Raw genomic sequence first — 21,268 nt, forward strand, 5'->3', positions numbered from 1 at the left:
GGCGTCACACTTTGACAGTTGTTGACACGACCAGCTGACGTTCAACTGATTGTAGGTTATTAGAAAATCGTGGGTCCGTTTTAATTCCGCAATGATTAAATGCCTAATTTGTGTGTAAAAATTGGAGGTACCCTCACCCCAAGAGTTGATAAAATCATGTCGAGTACATGTACCCATTGCTCCGATGATAGTTGAGTCCTCGAGGAAACGGCAAGTATTATGATTAAAGAGTGTAGGGCATCGCCTATTTCACCAAAGAAACTCTACGTTCTTAAAAATGGATGAGACCAACTGTCAGCAAGGTGAAGATGTTGTGGCGGCCTTGGGATCCTCGCAAGTGTCACCAGGTCATGTGTTCCCTGGCCTTCGCCCTGACGCAGGTGAGATAATAAATTGACATTGCAATTTCCATTTCCACAGACCTCTTCATTATTGATTTCATGTAATTAGCGTCTCCCGCTCCTGCTCCTGATTCATCAGCTTTCGAAACTGCTCTGGAGTTGATAAATGGAACACCTCAAGGTTCACCAAACTCTGACGAGCATGCAGTGGCTGCTGTCGACAAAAATTTAAATCCAGCGGAAAACGAGGTTCGCAGAATTCGAGATCATTTCGACTCTAGGGGTTCGACTGGCAATCCCCCTCGTAGATCGTCCCTCTCTGAAGACAGCAGGCTAGTCAAAATCTCACTGCCGACCAATTCCATAAACCTCATCCAGACGAATGCCCAGTTCCTCAACAAAAGTCGAAATTTCTTGAATTTCATAACTGAGAAATCGACGAATATCATGGAGAAGGCGTTGTTACCTCAACATATTGCGGCTCGATATGGTGGGAATGACAAAAAGAGACTGCACGACTTGGATGCTATTAAATTTGGGTCGATGCAGAACATTGTCACTGGCAAGTTACCTGAAGCCCCCAATAGCAATGGAACGGATAATTCAGATGAAATCACTGTGGACCCTTCAAATTCAGGGAAAAATAGCACTTCCACTCAAGATCTGTCCGCATTATCGTTGCATGTTGATTCTTCGATGACTAATGGTGAAACTAAACCTGAAAACGTTCAAAGTAATGGGGAAGCCGTCTCGAGTCTCCCCCATTCGGAACTAATGAGAGAAGACAAATGGATTTTAGTCGAGAGAATAAAACAGTTGGAGGAGCGAAATCGCAAGTTGGAGGAGGAGAATGATCCAATCGAAATTGAAAATCGAGAAAGGACTGTTGAACGTTTGACGACGGAACTACGGATGGCGATGATAACTCAGGAAGAATTGAAGAGAGATTATGCTGCCGCTAACAGAGAGAGGGAAAGCATGGTGATGAAATTTGCGGTTGGGGAGAAACAATTGATTGATACACAAAGGTAAGAAAAAACATGATCCAAATAAGTTTTATTATTGATTGAGGGAAGTTGCTAAAAATTCCCTCAAAAATTTTTGGATTATTATTTTGTAAATATTTGGAGAATTGCGAAGTTTGTGGCAACTTTTCGACTTATTTTAATTGCAGAATCTGAGAACAGATAGATGCACCATCTGATTTTTTCTCCGTTGCTTCCGAATGGAAGCTTTGTAATCGTGATTTTTTTCGATTTATTAATTTTGAGTGGAAATGCCTAGAAATGTCATGAAGTGTGAAGAAATAATGTTTATAAAAAATGTCTGTTAAAATATATTTAATGCCTTTTTCGAAACGAAATCAAACGGGTTAAGTCGCAATTTTGGGGAAAAATCCATTTCATTTAAAAATCACCTTAAACCCACGGCGATTCTCCCGTATTCAACGACGCTGAACATATATAAATTCCTTTCAATATTTCTGACTCAATTGAATTACCAAATTTCATGATTGAAAATCTTCGAATTAGCAGTGTAAATGTCCTTAAGCTTAATTTGAATGAATTTTCCACGATATTTTCTTTTGTGGTAACAGAATATAAGACTCATGTTCAGTTTACTTGTAATAATTCTCAAATATTCTCGTAGAGCGAGGGACGCAGCTGAGAAGAGGGTGAAGGATTTGACGAGAGATAACGAATTGCTTCAGAATAAATTGAAACAGGCATTGGGCGAACGGACAAGAATCTGTGGAATATTAGACACAAAATGTAAAGAGCTAGTCGAATGTCAGAAAGAATTTGAGAGGCTCAAGGAGGATGTCAATGTCAAGGACGTAAAATTGAAGTGGTCACAAACTAAATTGAAAACAGAAATGGAAATGCTGAAAGAGACGCAGCAGAAGTTGGACAAAGCAATGGTAAATACATTGATTTTCGTATTACAGTAGAGGCTTCGTATAAGATACCTTAGGGACAGTAGGAGAGTGGAATTCCGGGAACCCCTATGCCCCCACTACGCGCTCCCATAGAGAGGAGAAAAATAGGGATCAGCGGGTTACTATTAAGATACCTCACTCGTTGCGCCCGAATTCAATGAAATTTTCATTTTTACTGAATGAATATCGATAACTAATCAATTTATATGTTTAATGTTTTGAATTTGTATCGCCCGCGTTCCCTTTTCTCTCTAAACATAAGCCCGCGTGATAGAATGGCAGCTGATGTTGGGGGATTGTTGGTGAACTCGAGAATAATCACAGACGAAAAATTACGATTTTTCGATGGGAAAAGTGAAAAAAAATCGATGTATATTTCCATTACTTGAAAAAAGTGGTGTGACTCCCCCTTAAGGTCATTGGACCCTCATGATCACTTCGTTCGTCCCTCCCGTTTGACCCTTAACACCGTTTGATCCTTATAACTACTCTCTTCCCGTTGAAAAATGACCGGGGCCATAGGTATCTTATGAGAAGCCCACGGAACATAAACATTCGGGAGGCGATAAAAGTGCCGAGAGTGGGGATAAGCCTCGAGCGCTCGGAGCGCGAGGTATCTTATAGAGAGGTGTCTTGTACGAAGCCTCTACTCTATTAGCGTTTGAAACGTCTAAAAAAGTATAAAAAATGTGAAAATATTGTCACGAAAAATTTCTGTTCTCCATTATTTTTCAGGCAAGGATTAACGAGATGAAGGACGAGTGTGAACAGGTGCGTCGTGATTCCCAAGAGACCATACGTCAATTCCAACGCTCGGAGGAGAACAAAGCGGTAACCCTTGATCAGCAATTGAAAGAGCAGCAGGCACGACTTATTCTCGAGCGCCATGTGACAGAGGATAAAGAAATGCTACGATCGCAACTGGAGAAAGAAGTAGAATCCCTGAAGAATCGACAGCAAGTTCTTATCGAGGAGAACAATTCGTTGAGTCTGAAAATTCAGGACTTGGAGAAGGAAAGATTGATGTATGAAAATAATTTGAGCAACCTGAAGATCATTGCTGACCAGAGGCAGAAGGAAATCGTTGATCTGACTGCCAAAATTTCACATTTGGAGACACTGAAACTTCAACTTATTCAGTAAGTTTAGACATTTATTTTCTCATTCAATTACTCAACAGCCAAAGCCAATTAAAGGGTCAAATAATATTACAAGAGAATATATATGCATGCAATCTGGATTCGAAAAATTCATTTCCAAACCATTTTACAATGAGTGGCGCATTCTGAAGAATGAAAATTTCAAAAATAGCTAGAGATTGTTATTCTTTGATATCTCAAAAACTTGCAAGAAAATACAACTCTGCATTCAATGTAATGACTTTCAATAAAAAAATCATTGCAGCTGCCCCTTAAACGAATAAGGATTGAATGCCACGAATTATCTTTGCAAAAAAAACTGAATCTAAACAAAAAAAATATTCTTCTTACAGCAAAGAACAATGCCTGGCCTCGAAGGAAGCAGAAGTCGAGCGTCTACGTCTCGTTAATCAAGATTTACAAACAGATATGGATTGCTGTAGACAGAGTGAAGCCCACATGTTGGAATTCACTGAAAAATTGACAGATAAAAATGTCCGACTTCAGTCTGAATTCACAGCAATAGAGGCCAAGGCAAATCAGCTAGAAAAGGAACAGGGACCATTGCGAGAGAGTATCACTGGGCTGAAATCCAAAGTGAAGTCGTTGGAAGTATGTCTTGCACTAGAAACCAGCAAAAGAATTGAAGAGTGTGAAATATTGGCTAGGCATCTGGCTGAGCAAACGCAGTTGGCGCAAAATTTATCCCAAAAGCTTGAGGACAGCCAGGGAGAGAACTTAGTACTTAAAAGGAAGCATCAGGGATCCATCAAAGAAATGACTCGAGAGCTACAACAATGCAGGAAGAAGCTCGAGTCTTATGAAGCATCTTCACCAACCAAATCCTTCGATCAAACTCCTAGAACCTCTTCTAACACTTCATTGAATGCAGCTGATCATTTGAACGGGGTTTCGTCGTCGGAAAATAGCACCAATGGAGAATTGCCTTCGCCTTATAACGATTTAGATAAGAACTCGTTGATTGACAGACTCCTGAAAATGCAGAGAGTCAACGTCAGACGAGCGGAGAAGCTCGACTTCCTGGAGGAACACACCAGGGCTCTCGTCACTGAACTTCAGAAGAAAACTAAAATTATACAGAATTATATTTTGCACGAAAATTTTGATGCCATGGGGAGCAATGAGCGAGATAGATATAAGGTATTTTTTTTTTCAATCAATCGATCCGATGCCTCTTCACACTTTTTAAATTATAAGTAAGCATAATCTCATGACTTTATTCGTCAATTCTTCTTGTGTTTAATGCATACGTAAGAATTTGAAGAGCAAAAGGAATGCCGTAAGTAAAGACTAACTATATTTTATGTCAGAGGGAAATTTTGAAAACAAAAATTCCGTAGCTCAAAAATTGGAGGCCCTGGACTATTTTTCATATTTTAAGCGTCTCCTGGCAAACGACCAATGAGCTATTAATTTTTTCCACTAATTATTAGTTTTTAGACAGATATAATCGATCTTTAATTTATGAGTTGAGTCTCCCCTTTAAAAAAAAAATTCTCCTCTGAAGTAAATGAATATTAGGCAAAAATATTTTTTTTCTCAGTGTACAACACTTTCTGAAACCATGAGTTTCTTGAAATCAGTAACTTGGTTCTGGAAAAAACTAGAAAAATTTGGTTTTCTGTCTAAATATGGACGAATTGTGAATGGATCACTTGAATTGAATAATGAAAATAAATTTGAAATTCGAATTAAATACTCGAATTAGTCTGTTTATCCGATAAATTAGTCTGTTCAACCGATTTAAATGATGCAATTCAGATTAATTCACGTAATTTGGACAGCCTTACAATTAAACTATTCAGATTCAATTCCCCCCGGATTTCTCAGAATCTCGAGCATTCGCAGTCTTCCAACAATAATGCTGAAGATGATTAACTTTCTTTATTTTTGTTAACTCATTAGGCGGAATTAGCCAGACACGGTGGAATAATGGCATCTGTTTATAATCACCGAGTGTCCGATGACAACATGACGCTGGAATTGTCTTTGGAGATCAATCAGAAGCTGCAGGCAGTACTTGAGGATGCATTGTTGAAAAATATTACTTTAAAGGTCAGTTCCAATCTCATTCGTTGACTTCATTTATGGATAAACACGCAGGGTTGCAAGCTTATTCGACAGAAGCAATGTGACCGTTACTTTATGTGTTATTAGTCGTTTTTTTTTCTCTACCAATTCCACTGGTAATAAGCTTCCAAGTGGATCTGTAGCAATGGTTCTAATGAATCAGGATCTATTGAATCGATCGACATAAAATTTTGTACACAAGTGTGACTCAATAATACAGAAATTAGTAGCCAAAATCTCCGATTTTTATTCCAAGTTTTACGCGTTTTATGAAATGCCACAATAACTCTCTATTGAAAAAGTGAGGTGCTCCAAAGTAACACCAGTTAAGTGACGAAATTTCAGATTTCCAGCTTCAACTTTAGTTCATGTTCTGTGAAGATTGATAAAAAATTTTCGAAAAATTACATATCTTCACGTAAATGTCATGAACATTTACGTAATTTCCAGACAAAATTAGATGATCGTCGAAATCAAAGATGACAAAACTTTCATTCGGAGGCAAAAGAAAATAGAATAAAGTAAATAATTTGAAAATTGCATTACATTCTCATGAAAAAAGTTAACATTTTGTTCCATTCCAGGACAACATCGACACCCTGGGTGAAGAAATTGCTCGATTATCTATAAAAAATCAACAGTTACAAAAATCAACGAAATGATGAACGGAAAATCAGACAAAATACTGATCCAGACATAAGTATTAAAAGAAAGTAACTTCCAAATGAAAAAGAAATCGAGTCTTCAGCAGAAGCTACGAATGAGCGCAGGCAAGACGAAGACAAAGTATTGACAGAGCTATTTTATTTGATATCTAATTTATTTTTATTTCCCTTTTATTTTTAACTACCTTTACTTTGCTGAAAGATATTTTTTATATTATGTATGTAACGAAGTAGGGTCACAGTGAATTCATACGTACTTACCTTGTATATTTTTGGTGCTCTCAATGATTTGTCATTCCCTCTAACTTAATAATTCTTCAATATCTACTTATTTCGTAATTACGTAGTCAAAAATTACTGTGTATTCGTTGGCCTCATTGATAAACACACCACCACTGATGTACTCAACAGTGTATATGTATTAAAAAGGAAATATGTATATTGTACGTTATATTGGATTATAAATACAACAGCTTCGCAAGGATAATACGAAGAAAGAGGAATAAATTCCATGTTGAACAATTCATCTTTTTTTTGCTCTATTGCACAATTATTTAACCATAACTTTGGTTTTGTTTTCATTGTTTTTTCATTTCCATAAGATTTCTACAAACTGGTTACAGATGATCGAGTAATTTTCCATCTTATTATTATTTTTTTCATCATTTACATTATACATCAGTACTTAGGACGGTAAAGGCTTTGATAGAAAAATTCAAATAAAAATTTCATACTTTATGTTCGCATTATTCTCTTTTTGTTTCTCAAGCAAAAAATTATTATTCAAACGGAATAGTGAAAAGACGAAGCAAGCTGTATGAGCTCAGTAAAAACTCTATTATCTAAATTTTCTCAAAAAATTTGAAACTCGCATTCGGAGTAATGCCTAATTAGGTTTTTCATCTTTTGTTTACACATTCAATTATTTAAACAACATGTACATGAATGGCATTACATCTATGTTGTCTTAATCTGCTTCATATTATTTATAAGTTCTTTTTAAACTCGATCCAAGAAAAATCGTTTAACTTCCATACATAGTCGCAATTGAATGAGAAATAGTTTTGAGTTTTTGGTAATTCATTTTCTTGGCGTTATGCAGTGAGCTTCGCATATACGTAACACAATAATTCCTAGTGCTTGTCTAATGAAAACCATGAAAGGGAATATTTTTTGTACAATGCGTTTTGTTATACACACATATGCTACATTTTTAGAGATTTTTACTCTGTGAGATTCGTTGAGAATTATTTTTTCAATCTCGAATGGCTGAAAACGAGGAATTTCTAAAGCTCTACGTGAATTTTCGATATTACCTTGTGAATTAATGAGAGCGAGACTAATACCCTTTCCGTTTCACAATTATATCGATAGTCAGAGAGTGCAGAGGAGTGAGGTTGATTCAATTGCACCATTGGGTAAAATGAAAGATTAACATTTTCAAATGTTGAAGTGGAATAAAAAAAAGTTGGTTATCATTTCGAAATGGGGGAAAACGATGACTCGATCGATTCATCTCAGTATTGAATCGAAAAACGTTTATTCTTTGCGCAGAGAGAAAAATCTACGTTCCAGAATCATGTTACTGATTCTAAGTAACTCATGGCTTCAGGAGGCATTGCACTGAGTGTAGTAAACTGATTACGTAATTTCAGAAAGAAAATCCCTGAAATTCAGTAATAAAAATCGACTGATTTCAAGTGAGAAAAACTCTTGGATTAATAACGTTTTTGTTTTTAAACCAAGAGACAAAACTTTTGAATAATTGAACATGAATTCAACGTGAATTTATTCAAAGTATTAGATGATCAACACTAATGGTGCAATAAAATGAACTTGAATCGTGTTAACTCTCCGCTATTGATTTCAAGAACTAACAAATCCAAATGAGATGAAAATAGTGGTCCAAGGACCATTAGAAATTCACCAAAGTCCCTCAAAAAACATGCCTATTCATGTTATCATTCTCTTCAACTAGAAAATTTAAATACAAAAAAGTCTGGTCTGTCAGAATAACGCGCAAACTCGAATATATATACCTAGGCGCGCGAGAATTGATTTTGGCTCAGACCAGACCCCCCTCTCACATCCACAGACCCCAAGTAATGTCTATAGTAAATCGAGGCCGTGAATCCCGGTGGCCTAGGCGAGCTTTTGAAGGGGTGAGCTTAAAGGGGATCTATCTTCAGAGATTGCCCATTTCACCTCACCCCAGCAAAACGATAAACGCACGCAAGTGAACGACTTAAAGTGGATGAATTCTGTGAGGTATTCTACCACACACAAATCGTAAAATCAGGATATGAACATATCGTTTAAAGAGACATTCCAAATGCTTTTCTGTCTCTTCCCTTTCATTTTCGTGAATGTTTCAACTGTGTTTTTTTTTCATCATTGTTGTCTATTTTTTTCTTCTTTTCCTTTCTCCCCCATCGTTTATCGCCTTCCCTCTTTCAGTGGGGAATAGCATACGTTCATTTTTCTCCTTCGATTTTTTTGCATTTCCGAGAGAAAGGCTTTGGAAAATACGTGCATTTTTCCGTTTATGTTTTAAGTTTCAGGCACAGTAAGTCAACCTTATTTTGATCTTCAATTGCCAATTGCACTCTGCAATGAAACGAATGGGAAAATCAATTAAATCCCGTGCTTTCCAATTAGTTTGCAGTATTTCAATATTTGCATTGAGATCTTTTTATCGTCCCATTTGATTTCACTACAGTCTGCCTAATGATCTAATCACATGGTGAGTTCAGAAAATATGTAAAATGATTAGTGAACGTATAGCGAGGAATACAGCATGCTGTAAAGCGTTGAAAAAATAAAGGATAAGAATTAATTGAGGAAATAAAATAATTGTGTAATGTTTTTTAATCAATTTTTTTAGCAAATAATATGGTAATAATAGCCAGTATAATAACGTATAATTGTTTGGCATCGTTATGGTCTTCCGCGTCTGTACAAACATTGTATCACTATAAATCGAGGCGTTGATTAATTACCTATGTAACTTAATAAATGAAAAAGAAAGAGAAATTAATTATTTCCATTGACAACGAAAGATGACAACTCTACCTTTGTCAGTGAAAAAAATTACCAACAAATAAAACTACATTCACCTATACACATTTTTCTTCAGTTATTTCGCTATGTGATGAATTATTTTCTAGTAAATGACAAATGACGTCAAAACGTAAATTGAGTAATAACAACAAAGTAAAACTGAAATCGAATGTTTATCGCATAACATCTAATAACGCATATGAAAAGAGGGATAGTTGCAATTTAAATCTTACAATCTAAAAGAAGGAATCAAGTAAATCCTTGTACAGCAGCAACAGTGGACGTTGAGGGCATTAAAATGGACTAAAAAAATTAACAATTGAAATACAATTGTAGATTAAAGAGGAGGTAAATCAACTGATTAATAGTCTTTGAAATTACTGAACTGTTCCTATTGCTTCAATGATCTAACAATTTTCTCCCATCGTTGCATGCTGCAAAATGACTAAATCAAGGGTTTCCAAAAAGCACCATTAATCAACAAATCGATTGTCACAATAATTATACATCACTTTTCAGGGGCGTGGAATTATTTTGGCGATAAAAGGGGAAAAATTCCGAAATCACCAGTAATTTTGTTGGATTTCCGGCTTCACAATACTGCACCTAGCTGGATAAACTCATTTCATGCACATCTTCGAGCCCAAAATTAAAAAAAAAATGAATTTACAAGTGAACAATTAATAGGATATACAGCGCTAGATTGATCGAGTAATTTTATTACTTCTGAAACACTATTGTTGTTCGATTGCACATTTTTATCTCGCGGGTTTAACGAGCCATTGCAGTATTGCCCCATTGATGCTTTTCTACTTGATTTTAATTTCAATCCGAGACAATTAATCAATGAATGAGAAGTAAACATTTAAAAAATTAGGTTTTGAAGTAAACAAAGTGTATCACAGTATCAACATTGCATCCACAGTTCATTTGGCTTCGGGCCAACATTAATATGACACTATCTCTCATCAACAGAATAATAGAAAACAAAAATTCATTCAAGTTTTTCTCTCCAATCTCATTCTCATCGAACGCCAGCCCCTTGCTCAATCGTTCCTCCATAACTTTCAAATTTTCATAGTACCTAGGAGCAGTCGATTTTAGTCATCATGTTAGAAGAGATAAAAAACTAAAAAAAGCTAAAATTAGAAGTGAAAGTAAAACAAACTTATGATATGTTTTTTCACCAACTTTCGGTCTTTCGTCGATTTAATTTAGAAGCCCATAAAATTCAGTTGAATTGATTCAAATAATTCCACCTATGTACAGTTGATGCAATGATTTTTGTTCCTATCATTTTTCCTATTAGAAAGAAAAAAATGTTTTTACGTATATGGCATTTGTACCTTTCCAATGGGTTTCCCACTTGCTCGTAGGCGCATTTAATATATAACTTTTCTTTTCTCAGCTATTTCTCGTTTATGTGTTCGTTCTTCGTTAATTCATTAATTTTCTACATTTTTGTTCCACAAGTTTTTATGTCACCTTGTTTTGTTTTTGCGGTTAGTATGGCAAAGGCACCCGAGGAGAACAAATAATGAATGAGACCAAATTGTTAATTAAATTTCAACAGAGCTCAGGCAGTGGCGCTCTGTTATAACACCAACGGCCATCTTATTGAGTCCAACGTTATCATAAATTAATTCATTCCAATGATCAATGATTTTTATCAATGAATAATCCGAAATATTTCCGTTTACCTGTAATATATTGCTTGTCTCGTATCTTCAGTGGCTATTCATAAAAAAATACTTCATCATTTTCTGGAGGTAGATGCACAAGAAAAAAAATTTCTCTACTTTCTTACGTTTTTTTTTCTCTGTAACAAATTTTCTAAATTTCTCTTCAAATAACGTACAAGAATGAATTAAGCCAAGTAACACTGAGATTATAATGTTGAATTGATCGACTACATTGAAGGTAGTGAAAGATGGCCCGAGGTTCCCATGTCAATTTACTCATCTCCAGAAGCACTCGAAGGAAATTAATAAGCAAAAAGTATTCATACTCAACTTTGACAAATTCTGAGTTACTTTATTCATCCAATTAAATGATATTTCTGTGCAAAGCAGAGATATAAGTGTAAACGCAATAAGAATAACGAAAAAAAAGAGAGATCTACGGTGCACATGAACGTGTAACTATTTGTTTTCCTTTCCTTATTATATGCAATTTATATACATTGACTCTGAGTTTAACGACATTGAGTTTGAGACGATTTAATAGTAGATAATACAAATAATAACGTAATAATCAACTCAAAAATTGTGGACTACACACAACAGCTAAGCGAGCAATATCTGAATATCAACGAACTTTAAGACAAAAAATCCTCACGTATAGTTTTGTTCTCCGAGTAAACGAAGAATTGGCTGTTTTGTCTTACAACGGAAAAGCAAAATATCCCGTCTATACAATTGATTCAACAATTTGATTATACAAAACTTGGCTTGAAGGTTTTATTAGCAAATAAGAGTTCTACCATTTTATTTGCTCTCTCATTTGTTCGTTTTTGTTAGCTTCCTTGAGATCCAACTTACGAATTTGCACGAATCAGTAATGTAACAATCGGCACACGCAATCTTTGTGGTTGATGCCGCTAAGGTCCTGCCTCGACCGTTGGTTAGTCACTTGCTGTACCACTGTTACTGAAAATATCGCCGGCATCGCCGCGGCAAATTGGACACGTTCGGTTTGACTGAAATTTCATAGAAAAATGCAATTGAAAAATAACGAATTACTTTTCACAATAGTGTGTTTCAGTTCAGTAGCGAAGTGGTTCAGTAGCGAACGGTACAAGTCAATTTTGACTGTTGACCAGTTTTCAATGAATATCTCGAAATCTAAGGGCGACAGCAAAAAATTTTTTAAAACCTTTTTTGTAGAGCCGATTGGAAGCTACATCAAATGTAATTACGAAAATTTCGCTATCTTCGTTACATTCGGGAATATTCCTCAAAAACGAAAACTGGGAGATCAGTCGACTTAAACCGTTTTACCAATTCGCTACTGATTCTTTTTTCAATCTCCTGAGGTTTTTTTCTTTAGTCTTCCAATCAGACGAAACTAAAAACAACAGGATAAATTGAATAAAACAATCTAGATCTATTGTTTTTTTATCTATCATGGAAAATTGTCTTAATTACCCTGAGCCATTTGTCAATGCACTTGGCATGGAACTCGTGAGAGCACGGTAGAGCCCTCAACATTTGTGGTGCCTCGAAGTCACACATGCAAACAACACAGTTTGTTTGATCCCCATGAGGATTTTCAGCGTTGAATTTGTACGAACGTAATTGTTCCACCTCGGCCCGCGTAAGACCCCTTGGTTTAGCCTCACCGAGTCTCTCAGCTAGTGAAAGTAGTGCCTCGTAATTTTCGGTTTCAGCAGACTCCGGTGACGATAGCTCAGTTTGATTGTATGGGGACAGTGGTGGATTGCTGAACATGGCTCTGAATTTGGGAAAAAGAGAAAAAATAAATGTCCGACATCTTGCAGAACAACACACAAAAAAAAAGTTGCTAGTTTCCAGTAAAAAAATTTTGAATTTCATAACACTGACGTTCTGAAATTATGCGAACAAAAAATCGTGAAAATAAGTGAAATTTTCACTCATTTGAAGGAAATTTTTCCTGAAAGTCAAAGCAACAAGTTCTAATTCTTAGTCATTTTTACTCGAATCTAGTATATTTACTTTTATTTGAACTAACGAACTGACAGCCATTGACTACTAGGACAAATGACGATCTAACAGCCATTAGATACATTAAATTATTAATTTGCACTTTCCTCTCTATTGGGTTTATTTCCCAATATTATTCAAAAATGCTCCTTGAAAATGTTCACCTTTTTCCAACGTTTTTTTCATTGTACAATTATAATTTTTGGAGACTCTAGAGCTATGTAAACTGAATATATAGTTGAAGACCATTCAAATTATAAAAATAAAAAAACCAACCAAGATCACGTTCGAAAGATAATTCACCCGGACCTCAAGGATTTTTTTACTTGAAATAAGTAAATACGTTTTTAGGGATATTTTTCCTGAAATTGACTAATCAATACCTTACTCCCAGTGCAATGTCTTCTAACATCACGAGTTTCTTAAAATCAGTAAGTTGATTCTGGAAACTAGAAACCTTTTTTTTTCCGCGAAATAGGTAGAATTAATGGGACTCACAGGAAGTGAAGAAGTAGCCCGGAGTAACCGGTGGGGGGTATCGGTGGTGTTCCTCGCCATCTGGTTGTCCTTTGTCTTCGGCCGCCAGTGGTTGCTCTTCGTGTACGTGATTGCAGCATCTCCAGTTGATTGCTTCGAGTCTCAGGTAGGAATATCGGTGGTGGTGTCGTGACTTGGGCGAGCGCTGGAGGCGAGTAAGAGTGAGGTAGGGGCATCGGTGGTCCACCATTAGCCATTTGACGGTGGTGTAAATGACTCTCAATCAACTCCAAATCAACTTCCCTCTGAGGATAGAAAAAGAAAATTCAATGTGAACGTGAATGCACATTTTCATCGATTGACAAAAGATTGAAAAGAGATCGAGACAAATATTTTGGAAGTAAATTTAGTAGTGAAGTGGTCAAACGGTTTAAGTCAATTTAGTCTTTAGTTGAGTTTTCCAGAAATATTTCCGAATGCAAGGGAGATAGCGAAATTTTCATAATAACCTTTTTTGTAGAGCAAATGGAGTGCTACTAAAAAGGTCATGGGAAAAATTTCGCTATCTCCCTTAGATTTCGAGATATTCACTGAAAACTGGCCAATAGCCAAAATCGACTTAAACCGTTTGACCACTTCGCTACTGAATTGTTGCAATCCGAAGACGATTTAAGAACAAATAGCTCTTTCTCAAAGACTAATGGCTCGCTAAAAGGATGAATGGACGAACAGCAACTAATTGACAAAATTTCCGATTTTTTTCAATGTTTTTCGCCATTTAATTTTTCGATTCAGGAGAAATTGACCCCCCCCAGGGTGTTATAATCTCCAAACTTTGTATTTTAACATCTCAGTGGATTCCCCATTATTTTCACGAAAAATTAGTAAATGTGAAAGTCGATCGATAGCAAAAATTCAGTGTCTACAGAGTTTTTCAATTACCTGTTGTGATAATTGATGATGGGCTGGATAATGAGGGGCATGGACGGGTGGTGGTGGTGGATGCGGATGTAGGGCAGCCACAGGGCCGCCCGGAGGGGTAGGATAGCCCCTCGGGGCAGCGCCAATCAGACTGTGGCCTGGATGGCCTGTGGAATAGTGGCCATGATGATGGTGATGTGGCACCTGCGGAATAAAAAATATATATTCAAACATTACATATACTTCATAGCCCAACATGTCCAAACAGATATTTTCTTTCTTCCAAGAAAGCACTGAGAGAAAACAGTGAGACTGGCTTGAGCCAATGTTTGTTTTCTCTCAGTTCACAGGGAAAACTGAATGATTTTTTTACCTGGCACGAATGAGCAAAGGCATGCGCCCCCGTTGGGGCATAAATTCCATGGAGTTGGCATGGGATTCGATATCCAGTTGCCTGTGGATGCCAGATTGGCTCACCACTGACAGTAACCCCAAGACTGGACACACCAACTTGTCCAACTTCAACGACAACAGGGCCATTTGTACCCTGATTTGGGTGATGTCCAGTGGCAACTGGATGATGTGGATGGCTCTGATGGGCATTGTGTATGTTATGATGGGCGCTGTGTATATTGTGATGACCATTGTGTAAACTGTGATGAGAATTGTGAATAGTGTGGTGTTGTCCATGTATTCCATGATGGGAATTATGAATTGTTGGATGGGAATTATGCATTCCGGGTATGAATGGATAAGAGAGGGCAAATGAATCGGAATAACGTGGGTAACGATTACGTATTGGTGGGCTGCCCCTTGTGCTCATGTGATTACGGGGTGATCTACGTTGGGGGGCTGGGGGTAATTCCCAAGGTCCGGGATTTGTGTGTAATGGCGGGGTTGGGGCTGAAGGCGCCGCTTCCTGTACGTCTAATCCTGGTACTGCACCGTTGCGAGATATTCTGCGACGTTTTCGCGATGGTGATTCACTCTGAAATTGTTTTTCGTACTCTATGAATCATTAGGTTCAACTATTGTGCAAGATCTTGGAAAGGATAAAAAAATTGAATAAAAATAAAATCTCATTCTGAGATCTTCTGAGATTTTTTTTGTAAGCGAAAATTCAACATTAAAAAATTTGCTTTGTCGTCTATACGATCTAGATCGGTATTGGTTTTTTTATAATTTCCCAAAATCTTTCTTATTAGTTATTATGTCGATCAACGGTGTGTTGAGGACCAATTGGCTCTGGAACTCAGAACTTTTGAGTTCTTAAATCAAAAAAATTCTCGTTTTTTAATTGGTGATTGTTGAATTAAGCAACTCATGGTTAGAAATCTTTTCGTATTAAAAATGACACCTCGACTCGCCCAATTTTGAATTAAGGTTCTATTATCCCAGAATTTTATCTCTTTCGAATTTTCTTAGTTTAAGTGGTAACGAGGCCTTTTGCATAACAGAAATAGTTCGTAACATAATAGAAATAGTTCGTACTTCTACGTTGGGGATTTTATTCAAGTTGAATATCTGTTTACAAAACATAAAAATCCCAGAACAAGATTCCTCTGTAAAAATCGTGCAGAAAAAGGTATTTTAAAATTGTTTTCTGCAAAAAACGACAAATTTTTTTTCCCAGGGGGAACCCTCTCTCAATAAAAGAACAGGTAAACGATTATCATGATTATTATTTCGTAAATTTACCTTTCTTCCGTCGTCCTGACTAGGTTGCCTGTAATACGGCGGTGAGGGCTGTATCTGGACTGGACTAAGGGGTAACTGATTCGATGCTAAAAACGAACACAATAGAATATTGAAATATTCGTCGCTTACAGAGAATTCATGGGGCGCAATTAATTACCTTGCGTAGCTCTCCGATACTCCATATCAACTGTACCGGCTCCCAAGCTGGGGCTGAGGTTCATAAGGGGTCCTCTCATTGTGTTGTCCTGTTATGACCGCATTCTATCATTAGTATATTTCGAAATGGCATGTTTCGTCATTAGACTAAAATAACTTTTCTGGCGAGTATGATTTTGCAGCCCGAGCCGAAGGCAAGGGTTGCAATCATATGAGCTAGAATAATTTTTTTAGACCGTATGGCGAATGATTTTTTTTGTCATACCGGCTGTGAAGCGCTGCCTTACGGGCGAAATGACGAAAAACCTATTGTGTCATTTAAGGGGTAACAGAAGGCTACCGTTTCCTCGAAATTTCCAGACAAATTCCCTGCTCGAAGTGATTAATATTTTTTTAACCCAAAGCACATTGATTCCCATTATCACTTCCTGGAGATTAATGCGCTTGGATTTGTAAAAATATCGATAACTTTCAACAGGAAATTTCTTCAAAAAATTTGAAAATTAGCGACATTCTGTTACCCCTTAAGGATGTTAAGCCAGTGTCGCTAAATTGTCGGCAAGTGTTTTTTTTTCATGGTCAAGGAAAATTCTATAATTTTGTCGGCTGACAGCAGAACATATAAAACTGACTTTTCTAGTTAAAAAAAAATTAATCGCAATAGTCTCGGCAGAAATGAATAAACTAATTTTTCCTGGTACACGGACTCTTACGAAATTCATGTTCAAATTGATAATTCACCTACCAGAAGACTCGAAAAATAGAAATAAAAATATTAGGTAATGTGTAAAATCATACTGAATCCAATGGCGAGAGAAAAATCTGGGGTACCGGGGCAAAAAGAGGAAATATTTGAATGATTCTATCCCATATGAGCGCATGTTGGCGCATGCATTTGGTGCATTTTGTCTATTTCATTTCTAAATAGACATGGGTTGGTGGATTGAAATTTGTACAAAAATGACGGGAATGTCTTCGTCTCTCACTTTAAAAAAACATCAATTTTTTTAAGTACTTGCGATTTTGGTTAAACATCCTTAAGGGGAAACGGAACCCCTGTGTCTATATGAATTTTTAGAATTGTGTTTTCTCCTACAATTATTACTTTATATCTACGAAATTACCTTATCGACTGGATCATTGCATTGTTGAGTCCATAAAGTGGTTTCATAAATAAAAAATAATAATTGCAGGAGAAAATACAATTCTAAAAGTTCATATAGACACAGGGGTTCCTTAAGGGGAAACCCCTGCGTTTATATGAATCTTTAGAATTGTGTTGCCTCCTGCAATTATTATTTTTTATTCATTAAACTACTTCATTGACTCAACAATGCGATAATCGAGTCGATAAAGTAATTTCATAGACAGAAATTAATAATTGTAGGAGAAAACACAATTCTAAGATTTGATGTAGACAAAGGGGTTCCGTCTCCCCTTAATATATAATTATAGGTTTCGTACTTGTCCACAAATGTTGATGCGTAGCGGTGGGGTACTTGTTGGTGGGCCAGTTTGTTCCTGAGAAAAGTGAGACGATGGTAGAGACTGCTGTGGCACTTGTCCTCGTGACTGTTGGCTGTGTTGCTGTGGATTCACTTTGTATCCAGCACTGGGCCCACCCACCGCACCGTGATAGACTTCCTTTCCTGCTGGTCCTGAGGACGTCCCCACACCTGGACAGTCCCTGATAAAATTGAGGAGAAATTTTTATAAAGAATTATGAAACATTTGCCGACTGCACGGAATAAGGAAATGATTTTAGCAGCGAATAGGTGGAACTGATTGAGTCGACTTTGCTCCAACGAAAAAAAAGATTCTAGTCTTCAGGAAAAATCTCGGAATTTCCAAACTCTCTCGTAGTTGAGGATATCCAATTATCTTTTACAGATCGCACTATATAGTCAACTAGTCAATTAAATTGCGTGAGAAATATTTGAGAAAAATTGTGAATATTGAGCATCATTCCAATTACATTTTGCACAGAATTATTATTTTTTTAAGCATTCGTTGTTGATAAAAAAAATCATTGAAATTGTTTAAACTATCGGAAACCTTATTTTTAAAGCATGAAATCGATTTCTGACAAAATTCTGAACTTAAAAAAATTCGTCTCTCTGCTTTATCGCTACAAAAAAAATCCTCAGGAAAATGTCACTATCCCGCGAAAACTGGTGGTAAGGCAGAATTAACTGACGCAGTTCCACCCCTTCGCAACTGAATCCAATTCTGCATTTTTCTCATTTAAAAATTATTTCTGTTAATCACTCAGAGCCCTGCACTCCCTTATTCCATCAAAACATAACAGTGCATAATTTAAATAATAGCATAGAGTATGATGCAGAGAGTAATGTCATGAGGAGAGGTCAAACACAAGAAAGAAGGAAAATTAGTAACATAATGGAAATATTTTCTGTTCATGATCACACGTTCAGACCACCGTTAGGAAACCAATGTAAATGCATGCTAAACGACTGAGGTGAGTTATCAACGATAATAACTATGGTGACGTTCATCACGCGTACGGAATCCAATGCATCCAACACCCCACAGCCTAGGGACACAGCTAAAATGCATCAAACTCGATTGACTTCAAAAGGCAAATGCTAAAGTACAACATATCTTCCACTTTTAGGCGATAACTAAGGGAGAGTGGGGCAAAATGAAACAGTCGAAAAATGACTGTTTGCCGCAATTCAGCAAAAACAAAATTTTTGCCAATTTTTTTTGCCCAAAAAAATCAAAAGTGTCCATTATACCCCACTCTTGAATAATTATTTGGTTGAGGACTTTGCCAAAAAGCAATGTTTGAAAATTCGATTATTGAAACTGTTTTGAAAATTTTTTGCGTCCATTTCAGTCCACCCTATCCGGATTTATCCGGTGTCCAATGAGAATTGCCCAATGAAACAATTTTCAAAAATTTGGATTTTGAAAAAAAAATTGTTCTCAATTTTTTTTAGTGTCCATTTACCCCAGACGCTCACATTGCCCCACCCTCTCCTACTGAAAAAAAGTCGACATGACTGATGCATCGATCAACTTCAGTAGCGAAGTGGTCAAACGATTAAAGTCGATCTTAGCCATTGTCCAGTTTTCAATGAATATCTCGAAATCTAAGGGAGATAGCAAAATGTTTCTCATAACCTTTTCTGTAGCCCTCAATTGGCTCTACAAAAAAGGTTATCACAAAAATTTCGCTATCTCCCGTAAATTCGTTAATATTCCCGGAAAACTCAACCAAAGACTAAATTGACATAACCCGTTTGACCTCTTCGCTGACTTCCAGTTCGTAAATTTCCAAGCTGCACGATACCCCTGTCGATGTTCAACTAAACCCCAGAATCGTAACCAAAAAGAAATGAGCAACCTAGAAAGAGCGACGAAGGGACCTACCCAAAATGACTCACCGCTATTTTTTAATAGGTTAAACAATTAGTGTATGTGTGAAAGCAAATGGAGAAAAAAAATTATTCTCTGCAGTAAATAAATGTTAATGGGAAGAAAAGAGAGAGGGGAGTACCCATTGTGATATCTTGACGACGATCCCTGACGATAGGGGTACTCCTTGTACTGCTGGTTAAGCTGGCCGTGCTGTGTATGCTGGCTGAGGGGATGCCAGCCAGAACGGCTGTGGGTTGGGGCTGGACGAGTCATAGGCCCCGTTCCTGTACCACCACCACCGCCGTTCCTGTATCTGCCCTGCATACCCATGCCCCGATGCTGATGATTACCCGGTCCGTTCATTTTATCCTCTCTCTTTCTTTTTTTTACAATCTATCTACCTCTATCTCTCTCCCTCTTCCCCTTCCTCACTCGTTTTTTTTTCCACGTCCAAGCGAAGCCTTTTTCCTCCCTATGCCGCTCCCCCTTTCGTGTACACTTCCCACACTCTCTCAAGAGACGTGGACGGCTCGGTTGGCAACCCACAGGGCACAGAAGAGAAACAGAACTCTGTGCCTGAATTTTTCGTCGAAAGTTGACTCTCTCCAAACACTTTTTTTATTATATACGGCTTTTTTTTCAATTCAGGCGAGCCGATGATTTTTGCGCTCAGCTGCCGAGGGCCAACCTGACGAGTTATTCATACACACTATATCATTAACCGTATTTTCTTCCATACAAAATTAAATAAAATAAAACTATGCAAATGACGCAGTATCTTCATAATTTTCTTCGTTTATTCTTATTTCCTTCGTCGCGCTTTCTCGATCCTCGCCCCTTTGTTCAGTCGTTTTCAATGTCTAATTATTCAATTTTGAAATTTCAGTATTCATGCAACAGAAGAGAATTTCATGTCATGCACAGTTGTTTGGAAATTCCAAAAAATATACAGTGAGATGCATTCTAACAGAATTACCAACACTCGGGCGAAGGGAAAAAAATGAAAGAAAAGGGAATGATCGAGGAGGGCCAGACGAGCGTGATGCAGGTTATAGCAGCCCTGAGAAAATTGATGTTTCCAGGCTGAAAGGGGATCTCTCTCTATTCTCTCTTTATATTCAAGGCTCTCTCCTCGCATGTATACATTTGGGTTAGTTATTCAGGCGGCTTTTTGAGAATCCGCTTGGGAGCCGGGGAGAACGTTCGCGTCCCAAAAATCCAGGGAAACGATTAAGTGGACCGGAATTCAGGGCCCCGTTGCTTTTGGCTAGCAATTTAGTACCCATATATTTTTATCCCCCTCTTTCCCTTTTATTTCTCACTCTATCTTTCTCTCTCTGCACTTCCACTTGACGCCCAGTGCGTTTCAAACGCAGCAGACGGGAGAAAACCAGTTTACCTTTAAACTTGACTGGAATAAAAATAAATTTAAAAAACTCGATTGAAAATGTCGATAAACTTTTTACTCCCAATGCGGAAGTTATTTTCATAAAATCATTTTTCGCCTGTCTACTCTACTTCGATATCCCCGAGAATACATGACAACAAATTCGAACATTACTCCCTATTTTTTCCACTAAATTCCACTCTTTTTCGGTAATTTTTTTTTTCATCAAAGAATGAACGAAAGTGGAGAATAGTGAATTAATGAAAAATGTCGAATGCATTTTTCCCACGAACGATTTTGACTTGTGGGCGGAGAGGGGATTTCGTT

General features: G+C 37.1%; 2 protein-coding genes across 7 annotated transcripts in view; one reads left to right on the plus strand and one right to left on the minus strand.

Annotated features, from left to right (window-relative positions):
* Window positions 1-6,699, plus strand: LOC107041065 (coiled-coil domain-containing protein 186). 2 transcript variants are annotated; one of them, XM_015261427.2, is made up of 8 exons: window positions 1-380; window positions 451-1,369; window positions 1,992-2,262; window positions 3,016-3,419; window positions 3,773-4,580; window positions 4,696-4,719; window positions 5,346-5,495; window positions 6,095-6,699. In XM_015261427.2, the coding sequence occupies exons 1-8, from the start codon at window positions 278-280 to the stop codon at window positions 6,170-6,172; spliced, it is 2,757 nt and encodes a 918-aa protein (XP_015116913.1). In that variant the 5' UTR covers window positions 1-277; the 3' UTR covers window positions 6,173-6,699. The 2 variants fall into 2 exon arrangements, with proteins under 2 accessions (XP_015116913.1, XP_015116914.1); XM_015261428.2 differs by lacking the exon at window positions 4,696-4,719.
* LOC107041066 (RING finger protein 44) overlaps window positions 6,595-21,268 on the minus strand; it is a 26,530-nt gene continuing 11,856 nt past the window's right edge. For 4 of the 5 annotated variants that reach the window (XM_015261432.2, XM_015261430.2, XM_015261429.2 and 1 more), the window contains 9 exons: window positions 19,694-20,242; window positions 17,635-17,857; window positions 16,172-16,259; window positions 16,015-16,100; window positions 14,690-15,304; window positions 14,338-14,520; window positions 13,417-13,700; window positions 12,382-12,688; window positions 6,595-11,933 (listed from right to left, as the gene is read on the minus strand). In XM_015261432.2, coding sequence (XP_015116918.1) covers window positions 11,859-11,933; window positions 12,382-12,688; window positions 13,417-13,700; window positions 14,338-14,520; window positions 14,690-15,304; window positions 16,015-16,100; window positions 16,172-16,259; window positions 17,635-17,857; window positions 19,694-19,917 — 2,085 coding nt within the window. In that variant the 5' untranslated portion in view covers window positions 19,918-20,242 and the 3' untranslated portion in view covers window positions 6,595-11,858. The remainder of the gene's footprint in view (window positions 11,934-12,381; window positions 12,689-13,416; window positions 13,701-14,337; window positions 14,521-14,689; window positions 15,305-16,014; window positions 16,101-16,171; window positions 16,260-17,634; window positions 17,858-19,693; window positions 20,243-21,268) is intronic. The other variant, XM_015261434.2, reaches the window with a different exon arrangement.

Source organism: Diachasma alloeum, unplaced genomic scaffold, assembly GCF_001412515.2.
Source record: "Diachasma alloeum isolate Michigan unplaced genomic scaffold, Dall2.0 Dall_scaffold_00354, whole genome shotgun sequence".
Lineage (NCBI taxonomy): Eukaryota > Metazoa > Arthropoda > Insecta > Hymenoptera > Braconidae > Diachasma > Diachasma alloeum.

Coding starts and splice junctions, on each gene's coding strand:
- LOC107041065 (XM_015261427.2), top strand. CDS start 278: ATGGATGAGACCAACTGTCAGCAAGGTGAAGATGTTGTGGCGGCCTTG. Junction 2,263..3,015: donor AGAAGTTGGACAAAGCAATG/GTAAATACATTG, acceptor ATTATTTTTCAG/GCAAGGATTAACGAGATGAA. Junction 4,581..4,695: donor ATGAGCGAGATAGATATAAG/GTATTTTTTTTT, acceptor TGCATACGTAAG/AATTTGAAGAGCAAAAGGAA.